The sequence below is a fragment of the Prunus persica genome, chromosome G2 (assembly GCF_000346465.2).
Source record: "Prunus persica cultivar Lovell chromosome G2, Prunus_persica_NCBIv2, whole genome shotgun sequence".
Taxonomy (NCBI): domain Eukaryota; kingdom Viridiplantae; phylum Streptophyta; class Magnoliopsida; order Rosales; family Rosaceae; genus Prunus; species Prunus persica.
Window position 1 is genome coordinate 7,607,585 of NC_034010.1, and position 19,981 is coordinate 7,627,565.

At 35.6% G+C, this 19,981-nt stretch overlaps 2 protein-coding genes across 2 annotated transcripts; both read right to left on the reverse strand.

The window, feature by feature from the left end:
• On the reverse strand, positions 1,524 to 7,192 carry LOC18787732 (ethylene-responsive transcription factor WRI1). Its single transcript, XM_020556275.1, has 7 exons — positions 6,594 to 7,192; positions 6,392 to 6,474; positions 6,191 to 6,199; positions 5,849 to 5,937; positions 5,535 to 5,659; positions 5,369 to 5,445; positions 1,524 to 2,684 (listed from the first exon to the last, which is right to left on the reverse strand). The coding sequence occupies exons 1-7, from the start codon at positions 6,809 to 6,811 to the stop codon at positions 2,086 to 2,088; spliced, it is 1,200 nt and encodes a 399-aa protein (XP_020411864.1). The 5' UTR covers positions 6,812 to 7,192; the 3' UTR covers positions 1,524 to 2,085.
• LOC18786504 lies at positions 13,755 to 19,376 on the reverse strand. Its single transcript, XM_007218809.2, has 8 exons — positions 18,660 to 19,376; positions 18,394 to 18,546; positions 18,158 to 18,283; positions 17,897 to 18,007; positions 16,332 to 16,463; positions 15,403 to 15,540; positions 14,620 to 14,853; positions 13,755 to 14,458 (listed from the first exon to the last, which is right to left on the reverse strand). The coding sequence occupies exons 1-8, from the start codon at positions 19,143 to 19,145 to the stop codon at positions 14,063 to 14,065; spliced, it is 1,776 nt and encodes a 591-aa protein (XP_007218871.1). The 5' UTR covers positions 19,146 to 19,376; the 3' UTR covers positions 13,755 to 14,062.

The window sequence follows — 19,981 nt, forward strand, 5'->3', positions numbered from 1 at the left end:
CGTACATACTCCCTTTCTTTGCGCACATACTCCCTTTCTTTTGCATATTCTACTTGAATAGCCATATCATGCTCTTGTTGTTTCAAGTCCATTTCAATTCTCATGGCTTGGTGCTTTGAAAGTTCCTCCAAAAATTGAGATGCATTCTTGCTAGAATTACTCCCTCTCTTCGCCTTCGCCGCCTTCCTCCCAATAGGTCTTGGCTCATTTTCAATTGGTGAGTCTAGATTCATCGGGGAATCCATAGGTGAATCCGATGCCGGAGTCTCACGAAGTGGAGTCTCGTTCAAGACTACCGTCGGACCGGTTGGAATAATTTGGAATCTCTTACAAGTCTTCACCACCTCCCAACAATGGGTATGGATGAAACTTTTTTTCCCTTGGCCAGTAGCACCAAACCACATTTGTGCTTGTATAATCTATAAAAAAAAATGAAATGGAAATGCAAGAGAATTTTTAAAATATTGGCAATGCAACATGTAAAAAAAAAACTAATGGAAATTAAAGAATTAATAAAAAAATGCAACATGTATTAAAAAAAAATAGAGACATATTAACAAAATATATAAATTGCAAGAAACATTTAAATAAAAATTAATATGACATAGAAATTAATAGAAGAAAAATGACAAATAATTTACCTCATTGCTAAGATTTTCTCCGCTTCGTTGGTTGTCAATTGCTTTTGCTAAAGCATTTCTCCATTTCCCCAACTCTTTATTAAGAACTTTCCACCTACTGGATAATGCCATTTCCGTACGTGTAGAACCAATTGCCCTTTCACAAAATGCTTGATGAATTTTTTTCCACATATGAGAAAATTTAATCTCATTGCCCGTTACTGGACAATGACTAATTTGGACCCAAGCCTCACACAAGCTAACATCTTCCATCATGCTCCATGCCCCTCCATTTTCATTAGAAGAACCCATAATATGCTAGAAAAAAATTACAACTTGAAAGTGAAAAAATATTGAATAGAAAGTGAATAAATTTTGAGGAGAAAGTTAACAATAGTAGAAGGAGAAGAAAATATATGAGGATTTGGTGTTAAAAGTGAAGAGTATTGGTTGGTATTTATACACAAAAAATTCTGTAATTTTTGTGTATTTTTTTAAAAAAAATTCGATTTTTTTTCAATTTTTTTTGGCAGAAAAATTGGCTGCCGTTGGATTGAAGAAAAAATTCCAATCGGAGCGACCAGAGGCCGCCACGTGTCAAAGAGCCGTTGGCGGCACTGTAGCGCTGATGTGAAATTTTTTTTAACGTTGGCGCGTGCAATGCACGCGCCAACGGTAAAAAAAAATTCGAAATTTCAGGGCTGACGCCATGCTGGCGTCAGCTATTTTGTCCTGGACTTCGGGCGCGACTTCGGGCCGATTTCGCCTTCGGGCCTGCCTGTTTTGCTGGGGCCCACGCTCGCCCGGGCTGGACTTTTGCTGCTGGAATCGATTTTTTGCCCAAACCCCCCCCAGCCCGAGTGTTTCCAGCCCTGCTGGAAATGCTCTTAGAAACCTCTTGGAAACCAAGACATCAGCAGCCGCATTTTGCTCCCTAAAGATATGCTTAACTGAACACCTCCAACCAGCTTGAATCTTTAACTTGCAACAACTAATAAGGCTGAAAAAAGGGTGCGTGGAAATAGTAGAGCTAGAAAGAAGAGCCACAGCCACACTTAGCAAATTTCACGAAGCCTTTTTTCACGAAGCAAATTTCATGAAAGATGAATTGGCTGGCTTCTATACGTATGGCAAATGTCTCTATATTGGTTTCTAATTTCCCCGCTAATGTTTTTTAAGTTTTATTTCTATCGTTAAAAAAGGCAAAAATATGTCTTATTGTTGAAAGAGAGAAAATCTCTATCAAGATTCCCACCTTTTCTCCTTTTATCCTCTATTTCTTTAACATAAAATAAAGAAACTTCTTCTTTTTTCCCAAAACTAAAGTTACAAAAATAAAAAAGCCAAAACCATTTTTTTTTTCTTATCTTCCTTGCCCACCCACCCACATCAAATCACAACAAACTGAGACCAACCCCAACAATCCCAACCCTCCCCAGTGGATCAACACCATGAAACAGAAAAGTTAAAAAGAAATAGAGGTGGTTGTTGAAGAAGGGGAAGAAGATGGCCCATTATCCTCCAAGTTTCTTGGGACACCCACATCAACCCCACAACCTGCAGATTCCATTAAGCCACCCAAATCAGCATCACCTGCTGCCCCAAATATCAAGTCAAAATTTTCTTCAAAGCCCAAGTCCTCAAACAGGTCTGGTAACTCTAAGGGCTTGTTATCCAGAGGGATGTCAGGAACTGGAAGTTGAGCCATCAATCCTGTGTCCAAAAAGTTCCAAGTGAACTTGTGTTCATCTGCAGCATCCATGACTTGGTCCATTGTATTACTTTCTATGCAATGCAGAAGATGTGGATACTGAGGTTGGGTTGAGACAATTTGTTCTTCTTGTTGTTCTTGTTGTTGCTGCTGTTGTGGTTGTAGTTGTTGCACTTTGTGCTTTACTTTTTCATCTTCCGGTAGTCCAGCATCGAAGCATTTGGGAGGAGTTTCTTCCGACTCTTTCTTGAATTTGTCAATGTAGTTGTTGATATCAAAATTGGTCACTGCATTTGCTCCTCTGTACTCTATTGCTGCCATGTCATATGCTGCTGCTGCCTCCTCTTGTGTATCTTCAATAACACACAATAAATCAAATTATAAAAATAAAAAATAAAAAAACAGAAAAAACAACAAAATAATGAAACAATATAAAATCAACTAGAACTACATTGTAGACCACATCTCTAATAGACGTGGGATTCACCTGTAAACGTAGTTACGTGTTATTAGCGATGTGATCTACAATGTGATAGATAAATATGGTTCGACTGTTTAAATAACATTATGATTAAATGCATGTGTATACAGAACTCATGTGACATTGATAGTTCATACTATTTAACTAAAAAAATACATACTAGTGAAGATCATTATGCATTTGTATAATTGGACCAAATAATTAATCTACAAGAATTTCAATGCCCCACAACACCTAATTTTTGTAGCATTTAAAAAGCAAAAAAGAAGGTAGGAATTAGGTGAAAGCCTACAAGTACCCTTCACTGCTTCACATGCTTGTTTTCAATTTCCCCTTCCCCACTGTTTTTTTTTTTGGGGTCTCCATTTGTAACCACAAACATTGAACTTTGGAAAACAAAAAGGCAAAATATAAGAAAAGAAGATGCACAGAACCTGAAGCAGTGGATCTATGTTCCCCGACAGTAGAAAATTCATGCTTTAAAATATGTTGTCTTGAATTTGAAACCCTAATTTTTCTCTTGCAATTATCTTGAATTTCAAACCAAACACCTTTTTTGTCCCTGTCATTGTCGTACGGGTTGCAGAATTTTAATTTGATAAGAAATGTGGTCACTTCTAAATGTAAATACAAAAATTAAAAATTAAAAAAATCATAATTTGAGAAGAGCAAAATCATGGATCATGTATTTTGTCAGGTGGGAAATGGGAAATTAGCTGAGTTTGGTTACCAAAAAGAAATAAAAAAATCTGGGTAACTTTTTATAAATAAATACTTTTAGATAAAGATACTTTTTGTGTAAAGTACTGAAGCTTGAGAATCAAATGAAGCATATTTTATTCAACTACAATAACTAATCAATTAAATTTTTTTTTTTTTTTTACCTTTCTATTTAGCGGAGCCATAATATACTAAACTCACACACACTACACAAATGTTAGGACTCAAACCCAAGCCCTTGCATGGGAGAGCAATTACTACGAACTACTATACTTAGTGGGTCCCTTGCCTCTCAATCCCTACTTAACAATCAAAGAAAGCTCGTGTTCATCACTCATTTGTGCGTGAACGACTGACTGCCGTTGATAATTATAGTCCAAAAATGAGAGAATGGGAATTATATCATCAACGGTTGAGAGTCGTACACACGCAAATGAGAATCGAGACTAGCTTTCTGGTTCTTTTTTAGAAATGAGATGGAAAGCACACGCACGCACCCAAGATTTGGACGGTGTGGATCTGGCATAAGAAAAAATACAGCAGCAAGATGAGGCCAGGATGACTTGGCACACCCAGAGAGAGCCACAAGGAGAGCCATAGGACACGTGAGCCCCCGTGCCTGTCGCTTTCTTGAATCAAAACCAAGATCAATCTGATCCACTGCGACGCTTTGAAGAAGAATGACAGGCAACTTTTATTTTCTCTCTCCGACTAAAAGGCAAAGGCTGGGTGTCACGTGCCCCACTGCCGGCGATTTGCAGCAAATATCACACTCTTTTTGCTTCTTAAAATCTCTCAACCCAACCCATCTGACCAAAAGAAAAAAAAAATATATATATATATATATATAAATAATCTCTCAACCCACCCTCAGATCCAGTCAATGCAATCGTTGGCTGGTTGCGTGTACCTCCTGCTACTATTGTACTTCCGCATGTACCTGATTACTGCCATCCTAAACCCAAAACCCAAACCAAATCGTACTTTTCTAAGGTGTTTTAATGGTTTTTAATATCCCCTTTTTGGTTTCAAAAATTCAAATGAAAATAGTTCTATTTCACAAAAAAAGAACGAATGAAAAACAAGATCAGAACACACAGTTACGTTTCAAAAATAATAATTGATTTTCATTTACTCAGGCAAAATATTTGGTATTTTGGGTGGTGCAACTACCTTTATTTGCTAACCTAAAAAGTAATAACTCTATCAGTTCAATCTTTTGGCAACTTCCTAGTTGAACCTAAAGTTTACTTACTGATAACATTGATCGCGAAACTGCCGAACCTAGGACGTCAGTGCAAGGTAAACACTGTTAATCATTTGAGCTACATGCCCCTTGACATATGAGGCTGTATTTGTTTGTGGGTTGCGTATTTTTTTTTTCTCAAAGGAATATACATAATAAAATAAAATTAATACACACAAAAATAGAAGATAATTTAAAATTTTCATACAGAAAACAGATTCATTTTGACATGTATATTATATTGGTTTGGACCGGAATGGAAAACTAAAGGTGCTATAAAATTGGCCACGTCTGTGCATTGGCCGACCCAAAGGTGCTAGAAATTGGCATCTATAGTCAGTAGAGCAGTTGGAAATTGGCAGCATCCAGTTCTTCAGAAAATTCCAAATTAAAATTACGCTGGACCGACTGACTTTTCTGAAAATTTCTGCTAAAAACTCCTTAAAATTTTTGTTTTAAATGAGACAAAATGTGAAGGCATGCATAGTGAATGAAAGTCCACTGAGTGAGGCAATTGAAATTGGATCTGAAATTTTGAAAAATATAATAATTAAAAGAGAAGAAAAGAGAGGAGAGGAGAAGGTACATACTATAAGTTCCAAGGTATAAATACTTGTTTCCAAAAACTCTTCCAATTCTGGCCTCCCATCTTCCATTATGATGATGCCTGTAAAAATAAAAATAAAATAGTATAAATTTTTTACCCAAAGGATTGTATTGCATTCCCAATTTGGCCTGTACATTGCATTTAATTACCTAGCCACGCCGCGGTACTTCGAAACGCCTCTAGAAAATCCACTGCTCCGGCGACGCAATGAGGCTAGGTATTCTTCCCGGGAGGCCTTCTGCATTTCTTCAAGCTCCTTTGTGTACGTTTCTATCTGCAGCATTGCACGCAAATTCAACCATTGTTGGCAAGTTTAATCAGTACCCAAAAATGGGAAGAAAAAAAAACGTCTTCTCAGACTTAGCTGTGACCGTCACACACGTGACAGAGGCTGTGTGTGACGGGATTAGAGTGAGAGAGAGACATTTCTCCAGAGACATTAAGGTTGGTGTAATAAATGTACCGGGAAATTCAGGGTTGTCCCGGGGCCCCAATACTTAAGGGCAGCAAGATCGTAGGTATGAGCAGCAGCCTCCTCACTATCGTAGGCCCCTATATACATGCCATAAATTAATTAATAAATTAATAAATAACGTCAAACGCAGGCAGTTTATTTAATAACACCCCGTCAGCCCCCATGACCACATAATTATGAGAAAGATTCTTTTATTTTTAGCTTTTATATATATCTTATTTTTCCAGAAGTGGAAAAATAAGATTAAATTAAATTGAAAAAAATAGAGAGTCAGAGGAGGATAAAAGAAAATACAAGTAAAATATTAGATTGAAGGAGAGACTGACTTACCCAAATAAACTAATTAAGCAGCGGCAAAAGTAGAGCATACGAACGTTGCATTGACAGAGGTTTTTACAGGAATAAAAACACAGTCAGAAACACATACAAAAATAAATAAAAGGATTATCAGATTTTTTTTATAAAAATAAAAATTCAAATTTACAGATCTCCTTGGACCCGATCAGGATTCAGTAAAAGAAATTTAATTACCTTGTCGTCCTTTTTTGTTCTGAATGTTGTTCCATGAGCTCTTATCCCAGAGATGAGCTTCAAATCTTCCAGTCCATCTATGCCTGTGGACCCAAAAACACAAAATGCAGCAAAATTTCAGACATGCAAATGGAAATTAAGAAATCCCATTGAGAAACAAATGGGAAATTCTCTGTAAAAAAATTGTGTGAAATTAATGGACCTGGTGACCCCTCTGTAAATGGAGCTTCTTCTGCCCCCTCCTGTGTTTGGGTTGGTGCCATTTTGGCATTTCTCTGTTGGGTTGCTCTGGTTTTTTCTAATCCGCTTGGCCTTGGGCTTCTGATTCTCTGCCTGGTTCAGATGGGGAGTTTCAGGCCCTGCAAATGAAGATGAAGAAGAGGAAGAAGAAGAGCAACAAGAACTAGGTGACCTCTTCATCTCCCTTCCAATTACAGAGAAAATGACAGAAACCCAAGAAGAAGAAGAAGAAGAGAAAAGAAAAAACTTGAAGAGGAGGATGAAAATCGGAAGGGAAAATGAAATAGTGGAAGATGCAAATGCATGTCTGGGTTCCTCTGGTTTTATGGTGAGTGGGTTTAATGGAGTTGTACTAGCATAAGAAGAAGTGGCATTTGGGGTAGACAAAAGTGGTTTACCGAAAAAGGGAGAGAGGAGGACTGCGGAAGAAAGAAGTTGGAAGGGTGGTGTGTTAAAATATACAAGGAAGCAAGACCATTTTTCTGGTTTTGTGTTGGGGGAGGTTAACCACGGGTCAAAGTTGGAGCTGGGTTAATTAACCAAGAGTTAATTAAGCACCCTACACTTGGCTTAAGCCGCAGTCATGCTACCAATCGGATTTGCTCTCCACGTTGGCCTTCCTAGGCTTCAAAGAATCTCTCTCCATCCCGAATTTTTAAAATTGAAATTAATTTCTACCATATGGCTTTATATTGTATGTGTATCTGTTGCTCCATGGGTTTGAGTTGGGCCTCTATGTCCTACTTGAGAACGAATTTGCCCTCAATACTTACAAATATTACATCCACAACCTATGTTTCAGATTCTACTACCCACCACATTGTTGGACTAAATTTCAGCATTTGGGCTTGACATTGGCATTGTTTGGAAATCTCTTTTTAACCCCGATAAAGTTTTCTAAGACCTGATTGGTTCACGGAAAAAATTTGATAGTAAATTATTTTCTATATCTTTTTTTAAGGGATGGAAAATTGAAAATTTATTTTCCATGTTTGGTAATGTCGAGAAAGTAACTAAACGTACTAGTTTATTTCCTTTCCGATGTCTGGTGTTGCATACAACCTCAAAACTTGAGTTTAAAAATGTTAATTATATTAGGATTATAGTGTGCTTACGATTATTACAACTTTTACATTTACAAAATATGAAGCTATTGCAATAACCTGAAAAGCGACATTTTTCCTTATTTCCATATTTGTCGACGTATATACAATATTTTTCATATCTGTAGAAACAACCAATCTCTTAGATCCCGAATTGTTTCTACATATTCATGATCCAATCTATATAATTTCCTAATTATCCCTCGTTATTGGGCAAACGTGTCCAATTGGGCCCTAGATGGTTTGCACAAAGTGAGATTCTCGAAATAGATGACGCAATGTTTCTTGTTATTTATTATGAAATCAAAAGTACATATTTAAGCTACTTATACGGTTTCACATCTTGTCCTTAGTTTATACATTGCATTGAATCAACATCCAAGTGAAAAATTATGTTTTAGAAGAATTTTCAATTTCCATATAAGAACAATGCAAGGGTATGAACTTACCCCCTTTGGATCCACACAAAAAATTCAACTAGTAATGTCCCATTAGGAGCAAGATCCATATTAACATATCAGTGGTCAAATGAATATTTATAGCCCTAATCAGCAACATCAGCTAGCAAAATAATTCATATAGTTTAACAAGATTTTAGTAACCGTGAGATGGTGATGATCATTTTAGGTTAATACTGGTTTTTTAACTTTGAGAGTTTGAATAAGTAACTCAATTATATGTTTTGATTGGTATAATGGCATGAAAAATTTATGAATGCTGCTATTTCCACCCACCTATCCTATTTTCCCACCCACCTTATCTTAAAATATTTAAAGACAAATTTATCCCTTTGTAAAATGACTTTTAAAACCCTAAATATAAAACAAATTTTAAAAAGAAAATAATTTTTTTCTTTTAACTCTCCATATTCTTTCCATCTTCTTTACCTCAACAAATCCAGCAAGCTCCAATCTACCCATCTCAATCCTTTGAAAAGGTAAAAAAATAAGAAAAATCAAATTCGCAGCTCCACCTTTAATATTGTGTCAAGGTTAGTGGGTGTTGATAATAGAGGCCAAATTTTCCTTCAATTTTATTCCATTTTAAAGATTTTTCAGTCTAATTAACCCACATGCGGGTCTTTATCTATATAACATCACTTCAATTAAAATACATGGCAGTCTTGTTGGTCGTAGCCATGTTGTTGTGTTGGTGGTGTCGCGGTGATGAAGACACCAGTATTTCTAAGGGGGCTGATGAGAATATTGATATGGTAGTGTAAATTTGAGTAGTTCTTCCAAAAGAATTGAGGAGTTGACTGTAATGGTGTTTTATTGGGATTTCTAGTCGTGAAGTTGAAAAAGACAAAAAATTCATTGGTGTTTCAAGGGTATGAACTTACCCCCGTTGGATCCACACACAAAATTCAACTAGTAATGTCCCATTAGGAGCAAGATCCATATTAACATATCAGTAGTTTGTTACAAATGAATATTTATAACCCTAATCAGCATTATCAGCTAGCAAAAGAATTCATATAGTTTTTAAAAAAATTTAGTAACCGTGACGCAATCGATGAACTCGAAAGCCCAAGTGATGAGCAAGCAGTCAATGGGATCAAGATACTAATAAATTATAGTGATTATGAATATACAGTGAATTTGATGGTTGATATGGTGAGAGATGAAACTAAAAAATTTAAAATAGTATGATGGTGATGATCATTTTAGGTTAATACTGGTTTTTTTAAACTTTGAGAGTTTTGAATAAGTAACTCAATTATATGTTTTGATTGGTATAATGGCATGAAAAATTTAAATAATTAATTTACTTATGTTATTGGTTTTGTGGTATTAAGTAATTTTGTTGAGCTTTGATGTCACCTTGTTACTAACGGTAAATAGCATGTGACATTTAAATTATATATGACAATAACTTTAAAAAAAAGTGTTGAAACCAAATATAAATTGAGTTGAGTGCTGCTATTTTCACTCGCTGTCTTATTTTCTCACTCACCTTATCTTTCTATCCACCATATAAATTTAAAGAGTAATGCTACACTTATCACATTTTTATCTCACATTTTTATACCACATGATGTGACATATCCATATTATATGCCACATCAATTAAATCAATGAAGTGTATTTTAATTAAGGCAATTAGAAAAACAAATATTGAAATAAATCATAAAAGAAAAAAAATTAAATAATTTTAATTGATGTGGCTGTCCACCTCAGTTGCCACATAAGATGGTATAAAGATGTGGTATACAAATGTGGTAAGAGTAGCATTATTCAAATATTAAAAAACACAATCTTATTTTTTCACCCACCATTATTCTTAAAATACCCTTTAATTATTACCTCATTCTCTCTCTCTCTGCACCCCAGAAACAGAGTAGATTTTATTAGCTTTTTAAAATCCTCTTTGTTGTTCATTTGGATTTTCAATTTTTTTTTTGGACTAAAATTCATTTTTTGGATCTTTGGCTCCACTTTAGAACAAGAGGAGCATTCTCTATCACTCTCCCAGCATTCATCACCATTACACCCTGACCAAGAAAAGAGTCCAAACCGTAGACTTGTTGATTCATCCCCAGATTTTTAGGGCTTAATTTATTTAAGAAAAAAAAATAGGAGTCCTAGAAATACCCAATCTCCCAATGATTAAAGAAACCGTAAAAATCTTAGAAATTTTATTATGAAATGAAAAGTTCATATTTAAGCTACTAATACGTTTTAACGTCTTGTCCTTAGATTATACTTTTCATTGCATCAACATGCAAGTTAAAAATTAAGAATATTCAATTTTAAATTTCCATTTAAGAAAAAAAAAAAAAAAAAGAGTATGCATTTACCCTTTTGGATCCAGACAATAAATTCAACTAGGAAGGTCCCATTGGGAGCAAGATTCTTACTAACATAGTATTAGTTGGTTATAATAGTCAATGGGACCTAATCTTTATTACCAATATCGGTGAGCAAAAGAATTCATATAGCTCAACAAGATTTCAGTTAACATGACATAATAGTCAATGGGAACTCACAAATAATTGTGATAATGAACATATGGGTGGATTTGATGGTTGATATGGTGAGAGGTGAAACTAAAAAAACTAAAACTAGCATGTGATGGTGATGATCATTTTAGGTTAATATTGGTTTTTTAACTTTGATCTTTTTGAGTAAGTAACTCAATTACATGTTTTGATTACAACGTCCCCATTGGACTATTGTGCACGCAATAGCAATGCCGAAAAGTTCGCGGCCATCGCGACTTTTATGCCATATCCAGCCACTTTCAAGTGAAACTTCTTTCAAACTCTTTTCGTTAATATAAATTTCATCTAAATCGGAGGTCGTTTGTGATGTTGAGTTCAGGACCATTCAAGTTTGTGTGCGTCCCACATGTCTTGTAGGCCCGGAGGCCCTTTGAGGCCTCTTGACCTCAGAGAAAGCTCTAGAACATCCATTAAACCCATTGGGGTTGTCATTGGACGAATTAGTGTAGGTTTCACACATAGTTAGGGTTTCGGGAAGTAGGTTTTTATTTTAACGCGTCGCTATGCGTCGGATCAAATTTAATACCAGGGCCTCGCATGCACCCGCAACGAACCCGATGAGGATATTGAGCTAGCTTTGGACTATTGTGAGTGGGGTTTTGTTTTTAGAACGCATTCAACTGTCTCAAGCAACGTTAAGGCATATATTTCCACTATCTTCCAATCACCTTATGCTATCGTAAGATTTCTATTTCTTCATGTTCTACACTTCTCTTAAGTTTTGAAACTTTGAAATTAAGTATACTATTGCTCTGATATGCCCATTTCTAGATTGTAGTGACTTGTGTAAAGGGCATGAGACCTTATTGGACTATTGGCCTATATGTTGGATGATTTTTTTTTTTTTTTTTATAAATTTTTTTGTCAAAGGATATGTTGGATGATTAAGGTATTGGATATTGATTCATTAATTATATGGGAACTTTATATGTGTTTTTCTTACAGGTAGAAATTTGGTGATAGTATCAATTACAAAGGAGACTATCAAATTTTCGATACAAGTCTTACCGTCTTGTTTTCCCATTTGGGTGTCAGACATGCTCAAGACTTTCTTTCAGGCTCCAAAGGGGAATTCGGGGTGCATCCTAACAGAAACCAAATAGAACCATAATTTCCATAAAAGATTAATCGTCTGTCTCACACCTGATCACTTCTTGAAGGGTATTTTGGCCATGACAGGCTCCCTTGCTTTTCTTCTTCCTTTCACTCCATTATCTATCACTTGTCTCATGCTCGCTTTCTCTTCATGTTTGATCATTAAAATCATACAGGCCCTGTGGTTCATAGAATGAATTGTTTAAGAATGAACTTCTCATGTCTATTCTCATGGTTTTCAATAAATGCTTTTCCAAGTTATAGGAAAATCAAACCCAAGAGGGAGCAAGGGTTTTATTTTCTCCATGATATCGGAAGTCCATACATGTTAGCTATTAGATTTTAAAGAATATATTTACTAAACATTGGAATGACATCTATCCTGAACTTCTAAATCTTGAACTAATTAGCCCTATGAGTTTAGTTGCTCATATAACAAGTTTCACATATGTATATGTAATTCAAAATAATGTACATGAAAATAAATGAAAAGCCAAAGTGAGTGGTGGTCACGGTTGAGTAAGAGAGTAAGTTTGTAATTTTTCTTCATAGAGCTTCGAAATTTAAAATTAAATACAGATTTTTTGGTTCTCCACATGCCTAAAATCTTGTTTATACTCTTTGATATAATTTATCCAACAATAAATCAAAGAAACCCAAACCTAGAGCATCAATCAACACTAAGATTATTTAAAATTATATTAGTCCATCAAATGACCATGAAAATCGACTCTAAAACTAGTTTTTGAAAGCTCATAAAATGTTCCTTTAAACTTCCAAAACCAGTTTGATCATGGGCGGATCCCCCTCCTCTATTATCGCTTGCATTAAAAAAAAAAATAATAACAAAAAAGAGAATAACAATCCTAACTAAAGTATCCCTGAAAATATGATCAGGCCTTGCACGTGAGGTCATAAGGCATAGGGAGAAAGTTTTCCCTTGTCAAAGTTTAGAGGGCATTACTGAAGTTTTCCCTAGAAACAAAATCTCAACACCTCTTTTACAAAAAAAACGAATGAAAAAGAAAAAATAATCTTGAAAATTTATTAGATTGATAATACTGCTTAAGCAACAAATGAAGACACTAACCATGACTGATAGATACACCGTCCATGTTCCATGATGAGCTCATAATAGACGACCCAAAACTGATGAACAAATATGGGCCCCAAATTGCCATAGGCGTTCTGCATTGCAAATTGATGGACTTAAAATGATACTTTCAAAAATATTGGGGATTATTCATTGTAAAACCACAGTGAAAATTATAGATTAGAGAAATAGGTGGGTGAAGTAGTTGGACATAAGCTAATTTCACAACCTTTTGTCTGATTTTCTTATTTTCTACTTCAAATTTGTTTTAATTGTACGGAATGTTGACATCATCTTTGTAAGTCTATTTTTTATTTTTAGTTTTATATAAACAATAGTCTAAACTACTTTAAATGAATCTAATCTACATCGAGGGGTAGTCAAACTTGAGCGCAAAGAAGCAGTTTCACCCTAGCCAACTAGCCTAACTAACAATTCACATTGTCTTTGTAAGTCTACTTTTTATTTGTATTTTTATATAAACAATAGTCTACACTACTTTAAATTAATCTAATCTATACCTAAGGGAGTCAAACTTGAGTACCGGAGAGCGATTTCACCGTAGCCAACTAGCCCAATTCACATCCACCTTTCTATGTATGCTTTGTTTCATCAAAACAAAACATATATATATAAGTTTGTCATGACAATAACACCATAAGCCAAGCTTGGGCACCGCTCTCTTCAGTATTCTCAACGGCGTTGGGATAACTCTTTCCGTCTCTTTAGTTTCTGCGTTTAAATTTGATAGTAGGGGTTCTGGTTGTAGAAGAGGCTTTGTTCTTTATTGAGGTTTTTCTAAGGAATAGAAAAAGGCAATAAACCATAAGCAAGGTATGATGCGCACAACCACACACCACTTTAAACCATTTTTGGCTTAATTAACAATTACACCCGTTCATAACCATTACTCTCATTCATAAAAATTACACTCATTCGTGGTAAGATTTCGACTCTCGCCCTCATTCCTCCCAAGGCTTCCGTCCTAACAAAAGATTACTCACTTTTCCTATATTTATATATAATAATAATAATAATAATAATAATAATAATAATAATAATAATACATAATTAAAAAATTACTCCTAACCTCACTCCGGAGACAGTTCTATTTATCGCATTCCTCAGCCACATTATCAGAAAAAAGAAGCAAAATGTGACAAAGGACCTGAAATACCATTGCCACAGAGTAAAATACCACCCGACTCTATTCTATTTCTATACAATACCCTGTCGAACATATAGCTTTGTGCTGCAGCCTGCAAATTGTACTCACCCAAATCATAGTAGTTTGATCTTACAATCTGCAATTCCGTGTCATCTTTCTCAATTCCTTTCTCAAAATGTCTTGCGTACTTCATAATGTCTGGTTGAAGCTCAAGGGTTTCTGTTGGCTTATGAGCAAATGAGAACTTCCAATCCTGGGGCATGTTGGCACTGTTAGGACTAATCTGTGGCTCCCTAGGACCACTGCTTGCCATCAGTCCTGAAGCATGACGGTCATTGGTATACTGATTTTCAATGATTAATCCCTGAAAGAATGAACATTATTGTTTCAGAAACTAGATGATTCTGTTCGGATATCATATAAGATATTACATGAATAACTACATGCTTATAATTTGACAAATTTAGGGGGAAAAGGCATATAAAATAGGTAAAAAATTAATTAGCAGCAAGGAATAACATGGACCTGTTTATCATTGTGGCAAGAGTTTGAGTTATTGGTGACTGCAGCAGTTGAACTTGCTTGGAGTAAAGACATGCTTTTACCAACAGGAGTAGTAAAGCCAACTAAGTTGAGCGGTGGGTCTTCTGGCGATGAGAAGTCAGAACTATCAAAAGTTGATAGGGATACACACTCATCAAAATAAGACATGGCTTCTTCTGTTAGACGTTTTGACATCTTCCTTCTTTCAATGCTAGCCTGTAACAATAAATTAATAAAAGAACATGAAGGAAAGACAAACAACCTGTGAAACTCTTACCTAGATGCTAGCTGTAAGAAAAATTTCAACTGTGTATGGGATGCAAACCTTTGTTCTCCAATTATCATCACAGAGATTCAAATTTCTCCATACACAAAATTATAACTGCCTCAGAACAAGGGGTGAAAAACATTCCATTTTAGAAATATTGACCATTTGTGTACAAACAGATGCATTTTTTTAAAGGAAACAAACAATTTAAATGACAAATCCTAGACGCTTAATGCTTTTACAAAATGTTATTTTAAGCATGATGTGTAGTTTTACTAAGAAAGTAAAAATGAAATGAAGATCCATACACACTCACTTCATGTTCTGAAAAAAGAAGCTATTTAGCATCTGCATCCAAGAACCAACAATATATAAACACAAGAAAAGAAAACATGCTTGTCATGCTCCAAGGAAAACAAATACAAGCATATTGCATGGAACTTGACTAAATACTAAGAGAGAAGGTAGGGGAAGAAATAAAAAATTGAATATCCTACTTTTCTTCCCGGACGTGATTTTGGCACATTAGAGGTCTTGGGATCTGGAAGCACTTCCTTCAGGATCCTGCTGAGCTCTTGTCCACGGTGCTCCTCAACAGCCAGGTCCGATTGAAGTTTTCTAGAGCGTTCCCGGGACTGCAAGTTTAAGGCAAGGGTCTACTTAGTGGAGTTACGTTCCCCACATAAAATGTAAAGAAAAAGGAGAAAAAGTAATAGAAAAGAAAAAGATTATAGGATTTGAAGTGTCACAGAAGTCCATGTAGCATGCCTAGAATAATAATGTTTCCTTTATGTCACACAGCTGAGAGTAGCACACAGGGGATCAACCTCTCTTTTATATCATGTCAACAGAAAAAATAATATATAAATAAAAGAAAAACCTTCAGATCAAGCTGAATATATACGTCACTGCAATTAATGAAAAATACCATCACCCAAAGTCCTGTCAAAACACGGTAAATATGTTTACACCCTTAACATCGTTTCCCGAAGCAACCACTTTAAAGTTTTCAACCCACGCAGTAGCAATATGAGGATGACGGGATTTATCATAAAAGTAACTTACACACTCTGTTAAAGACATCAATAATTATCACAATAAAATAAATGGACTCCACAAGTATTTCCACCCAAATTGCATACTCCATCCAACAATGAAAGGACAATCTGCATTAACCAATACCATAACAAGAAGCCAATTGTGTCCCAGATGAGACACATTCTCCTGTCTGTTTACTCTAACCTAGAAGCAAGTATTTGCAATTATTCATATTCATTAATCAATGCATGCATCTTCATCTGCTCAAATGCTAACATCTAGTAAGTTCCACAACAATGGCATTGTCAATTAAGCCACATCCGACTACTCAACTGACAAAACTCTGGCCAACCTCAAACCAAGTACGGTTAGAGAAATGGAAATTTACCTGCTCAAGCTTTTTGGCATATTCTCTTCTGATGTCCAAAACTAATTCAACTGCACTTGGATTTACCAGGTCAGGAGGGATATCAGCAATGTCGGTAGTTGCAAGTGCTGGAGCATTACTCCTTCGCATAGCCTGAGCTTGTAAGAAAGAAAGAGCATATTATCAAATAGCAGTGACTGCACTTTGCAAGCACATAAGCAAAGAATAAATATATGTCATAATTGAAGCATTGTCATCATTAATCAAAATAAAAGCAAGGGAGTACAAGCAAGAGAACTAATTTAATAAGGGTTACAGAAACTAAATAACCTATATACATATGTTACATTCGTCTTGGTATACCTTACTCAATAAACAAAATCTTTAAATTACAAGTCAACTGAATAAAGTGGCTGTCGTGTAGTGGTCACTTTGTAATATTGGTAATGCCACAACCCATACTCCACAAAAGCCGAAATCCAAAGATTAAGCCTCCACCAACTAATCCAACATCTGGAGGTGATCTGTCCATTCAAGAGACAACAGGTTCATTGATGTCTCTGTTATAAGAACTATTTGATATGTTATGGAGCAATCCATTTTACTTAAGGTGAGTAGATTTATGTCGAGTTCCTTAGCAACTGCACAAAAATTTGTTAGGCGGTAAATACAGCCTTGAATTTATTTCCAACTGTGAAGCCTTGAGTGGAGTTGGATTACGCATTATTGTCACTAGTAGCAATTCCTTGAAACATATCTAACAAGTCTTTCTCTAGTCCAAGATATTTCACATTCTACTCATAAGCTTGTACATACCTTAATTCAGAATCAATAAATCTATAAGGGCTTGCTTCTTTCGTTCTTTCTTTTTTGGGTGTGGAAAGAAAATAACTCAACCAAAATCTATAGGGGCTTACTTAACAGTTAGAGCAAAGAAAAAGGCCTTTGCTATGCGCCTATTTTATTAGTCACTTTCATCAAATGATTTGTACTGTATTCATCCCTAAAATGACTGCCAAGGTTAACGAAGCTTTATATTTATGCATCACTCCATATCATCTAACCTATGTTCTTAACTACCTTCATTTTAATGTATCACTTGATGGTCAAAATATCAGAATGATTGTACCATAAACTTCTAATTCTGCTTAACATTCTGGCGTTCTCATACACAATGCAAACTTTAATTAAGAGGCCACAGAATCTATTATTTGCACAATGCAGCATAACATATACTCAAATTAGTAGCTCAAATTCCTAACTTCTTCTCTGAGCATGCGTACTTACCAGAGATACTGTACTACAAAAACATTTGCAACACTTTTAAAAAGTGTTCCTTTCTTTAAGTCCAACAACTCCTAGTAATTTAATTCATCCTAATGAAGTTGAAAAGACAACCGCAGTTCAGCTAGCAAGCATTCTTTCTAGACGAAGGAGTAATACCAAAAGATTAGGTACAGGAATTCAATATAAGAGTCCTACAAGAATCCTTTCTTTAGTAAGTAATAGAATGCCAACAACCAACAACCTGCTGCTAATTTGTTCTTTACTTGTAAGCATAAATAAATAAATCCATAAGAACTTACACTTTCAAGGTCATTTTGAATCTCAGAGATAGCACGCCTCACTTCAGATCGAACTGTTTCATATATACTAGTACTCGGGTTATCATCTTCCAAATGTTTCCCTTGAACTGACTGCAAATTAGCAAGGAATTTTATTTATTATCATAACCAACTACTTATCTCGAAAAGTAGCATTCCAACTGATATCTGAACTAGCGATGAGCATGTCACCAAAAAAATAAATATATAAGAGGCAAGCTTCTGAATCGAAGTCATACAGACCAAATGAGAATGCCCAAGATCCATATTCATCCGTTCACACACTGCTTTAACAGTTTTCTCTTCTGCTCCAGATAATGAACCTGCGACTGAAACTCCATCTTCCCAATTTGTAGATTGCAAACAAGACTGAAAGAGAAACACGAACAACAGAAGAAAAAATCATCAAGCAAGATGCTAATATTAACACCACTAGTCATATCATACAAAATCAGAACATGGGTCAGCTTAGTTTTTACCAAATTTGCATCAGAATCTTGTGAATGCTGGCTGGACCATGTACGCAGACCTTTCAACTCATCCAACTCATCAGAACTGCTTCTAACTAAAGCACCCTTTTTCCCATCACTGCCCACTTTATTCAACGAACCCCATACTTGTTCATCGTCACTCTATACACACAACAAACTCAAATTCATCTTCCTTTTCTCTTCCTCGACAATATTAACCCAAAAATCCAATCTGAAATATTCTGAATTGAATTGAAAGCAACACAACAACAAACCTTAGAATTGACGAAATGCCTCCTGGAATCCGGACCGCGGGAAATGGAGCGGTTCCGACGGCTCGGGTCGACCCGCGACAAGCTCCGACCCGCCTCCTTCCTCGTCCCCAAAGCATCGGAATTCCGCAACCCGGAGCGGCCCCTTCTGGAATCAGCACCAGCGGAGGTCGCCGGTCTCGAATCTTTCGATGTTGCAGCGTCAAGCTTGGTGGGTTTGACTAGCTTTTGGGAGTCAACGGCTTGGGCGTCCGTTGACCAGAAGAGAGGGTTGTCTCTCTTGTTCAAGAAGCTTTCAGCGGAGGCGTCAAGGCTGGTCCTTGAGAAAGCGCTGACGCTTCTTGACCTCCTGAGCGGGGCTTTCTTTGCTGGGTTGTTATCATCTTTGTCTGTGATTTGCTGTCTGCCAACAGATGAGGTTGTTGATGCTGAGGAATTGGTGGCGGCATTGCTCCTTTTGCTTGACGATTTGAAGGCTGAGACAGCCATATTTCTATCCGCTTTGTAATTCTTGTTTGTTACAGAAATGGAAAATGGAAAACAAAGTGGAAAATAAAAGGGAAATGAATGAGAAGAAGAGAGAGTTTACAGAAACTTGGAGTAGGAATTTTGAGTGTCCAATTCAGTTGAATTTGGGTTTATTTTTTTTCTCTTTTTGTCAAAAGGATATTCATTTTCTAGTGAGATGAAATGTCCATATCAAATATTGTAAGAAAAGAATATGCGTGGCGTGGGTAAGTGTAAGGCCGCCAGCACAATCACCATAAGACATAAGACAAAAACGAAGAAAGTGCTGAAAGTGATTCCTCTTCCGCCTTCGTTGTTGTCATCATCATTTTTTGTGTGTGGATATTTTATTTATTTATTAACCAGTAGATTGTTTTTTAATTTTTTTTTAACCAGAAAAACATTACACAGAGGTTTCTCGAAGGAACTCTAAATTCTTAACATCATAAAATATTTTGACAGTATTAGGCAATCTGCAATTATGTTAGGGCTAAACTCAAATTTTTACCTTTCAAAATACAATTATTTGTGTATTTTTAGGACTCAAATTTATTTTCCTCCAACCTTCCAGACTCATAATTTGAGTCAGCAACTTTATTAAATTGTTTAAAAATGATTAACGCCTAAATTTTTTTTGTCTTTAATTTTTCTTGACATTATTTTTATTTCAACATTCATGATTGAATTTTCTATACATTTTAATCTAAAAAATTTGAAATTCCATAAACATAACATTTCTTTTCACTTAAATTTAAAATGGGAACGCCATTTGTAGAGTTTGAGAGTGGAATCTCATTCAGATAAATTAAAAATATTAT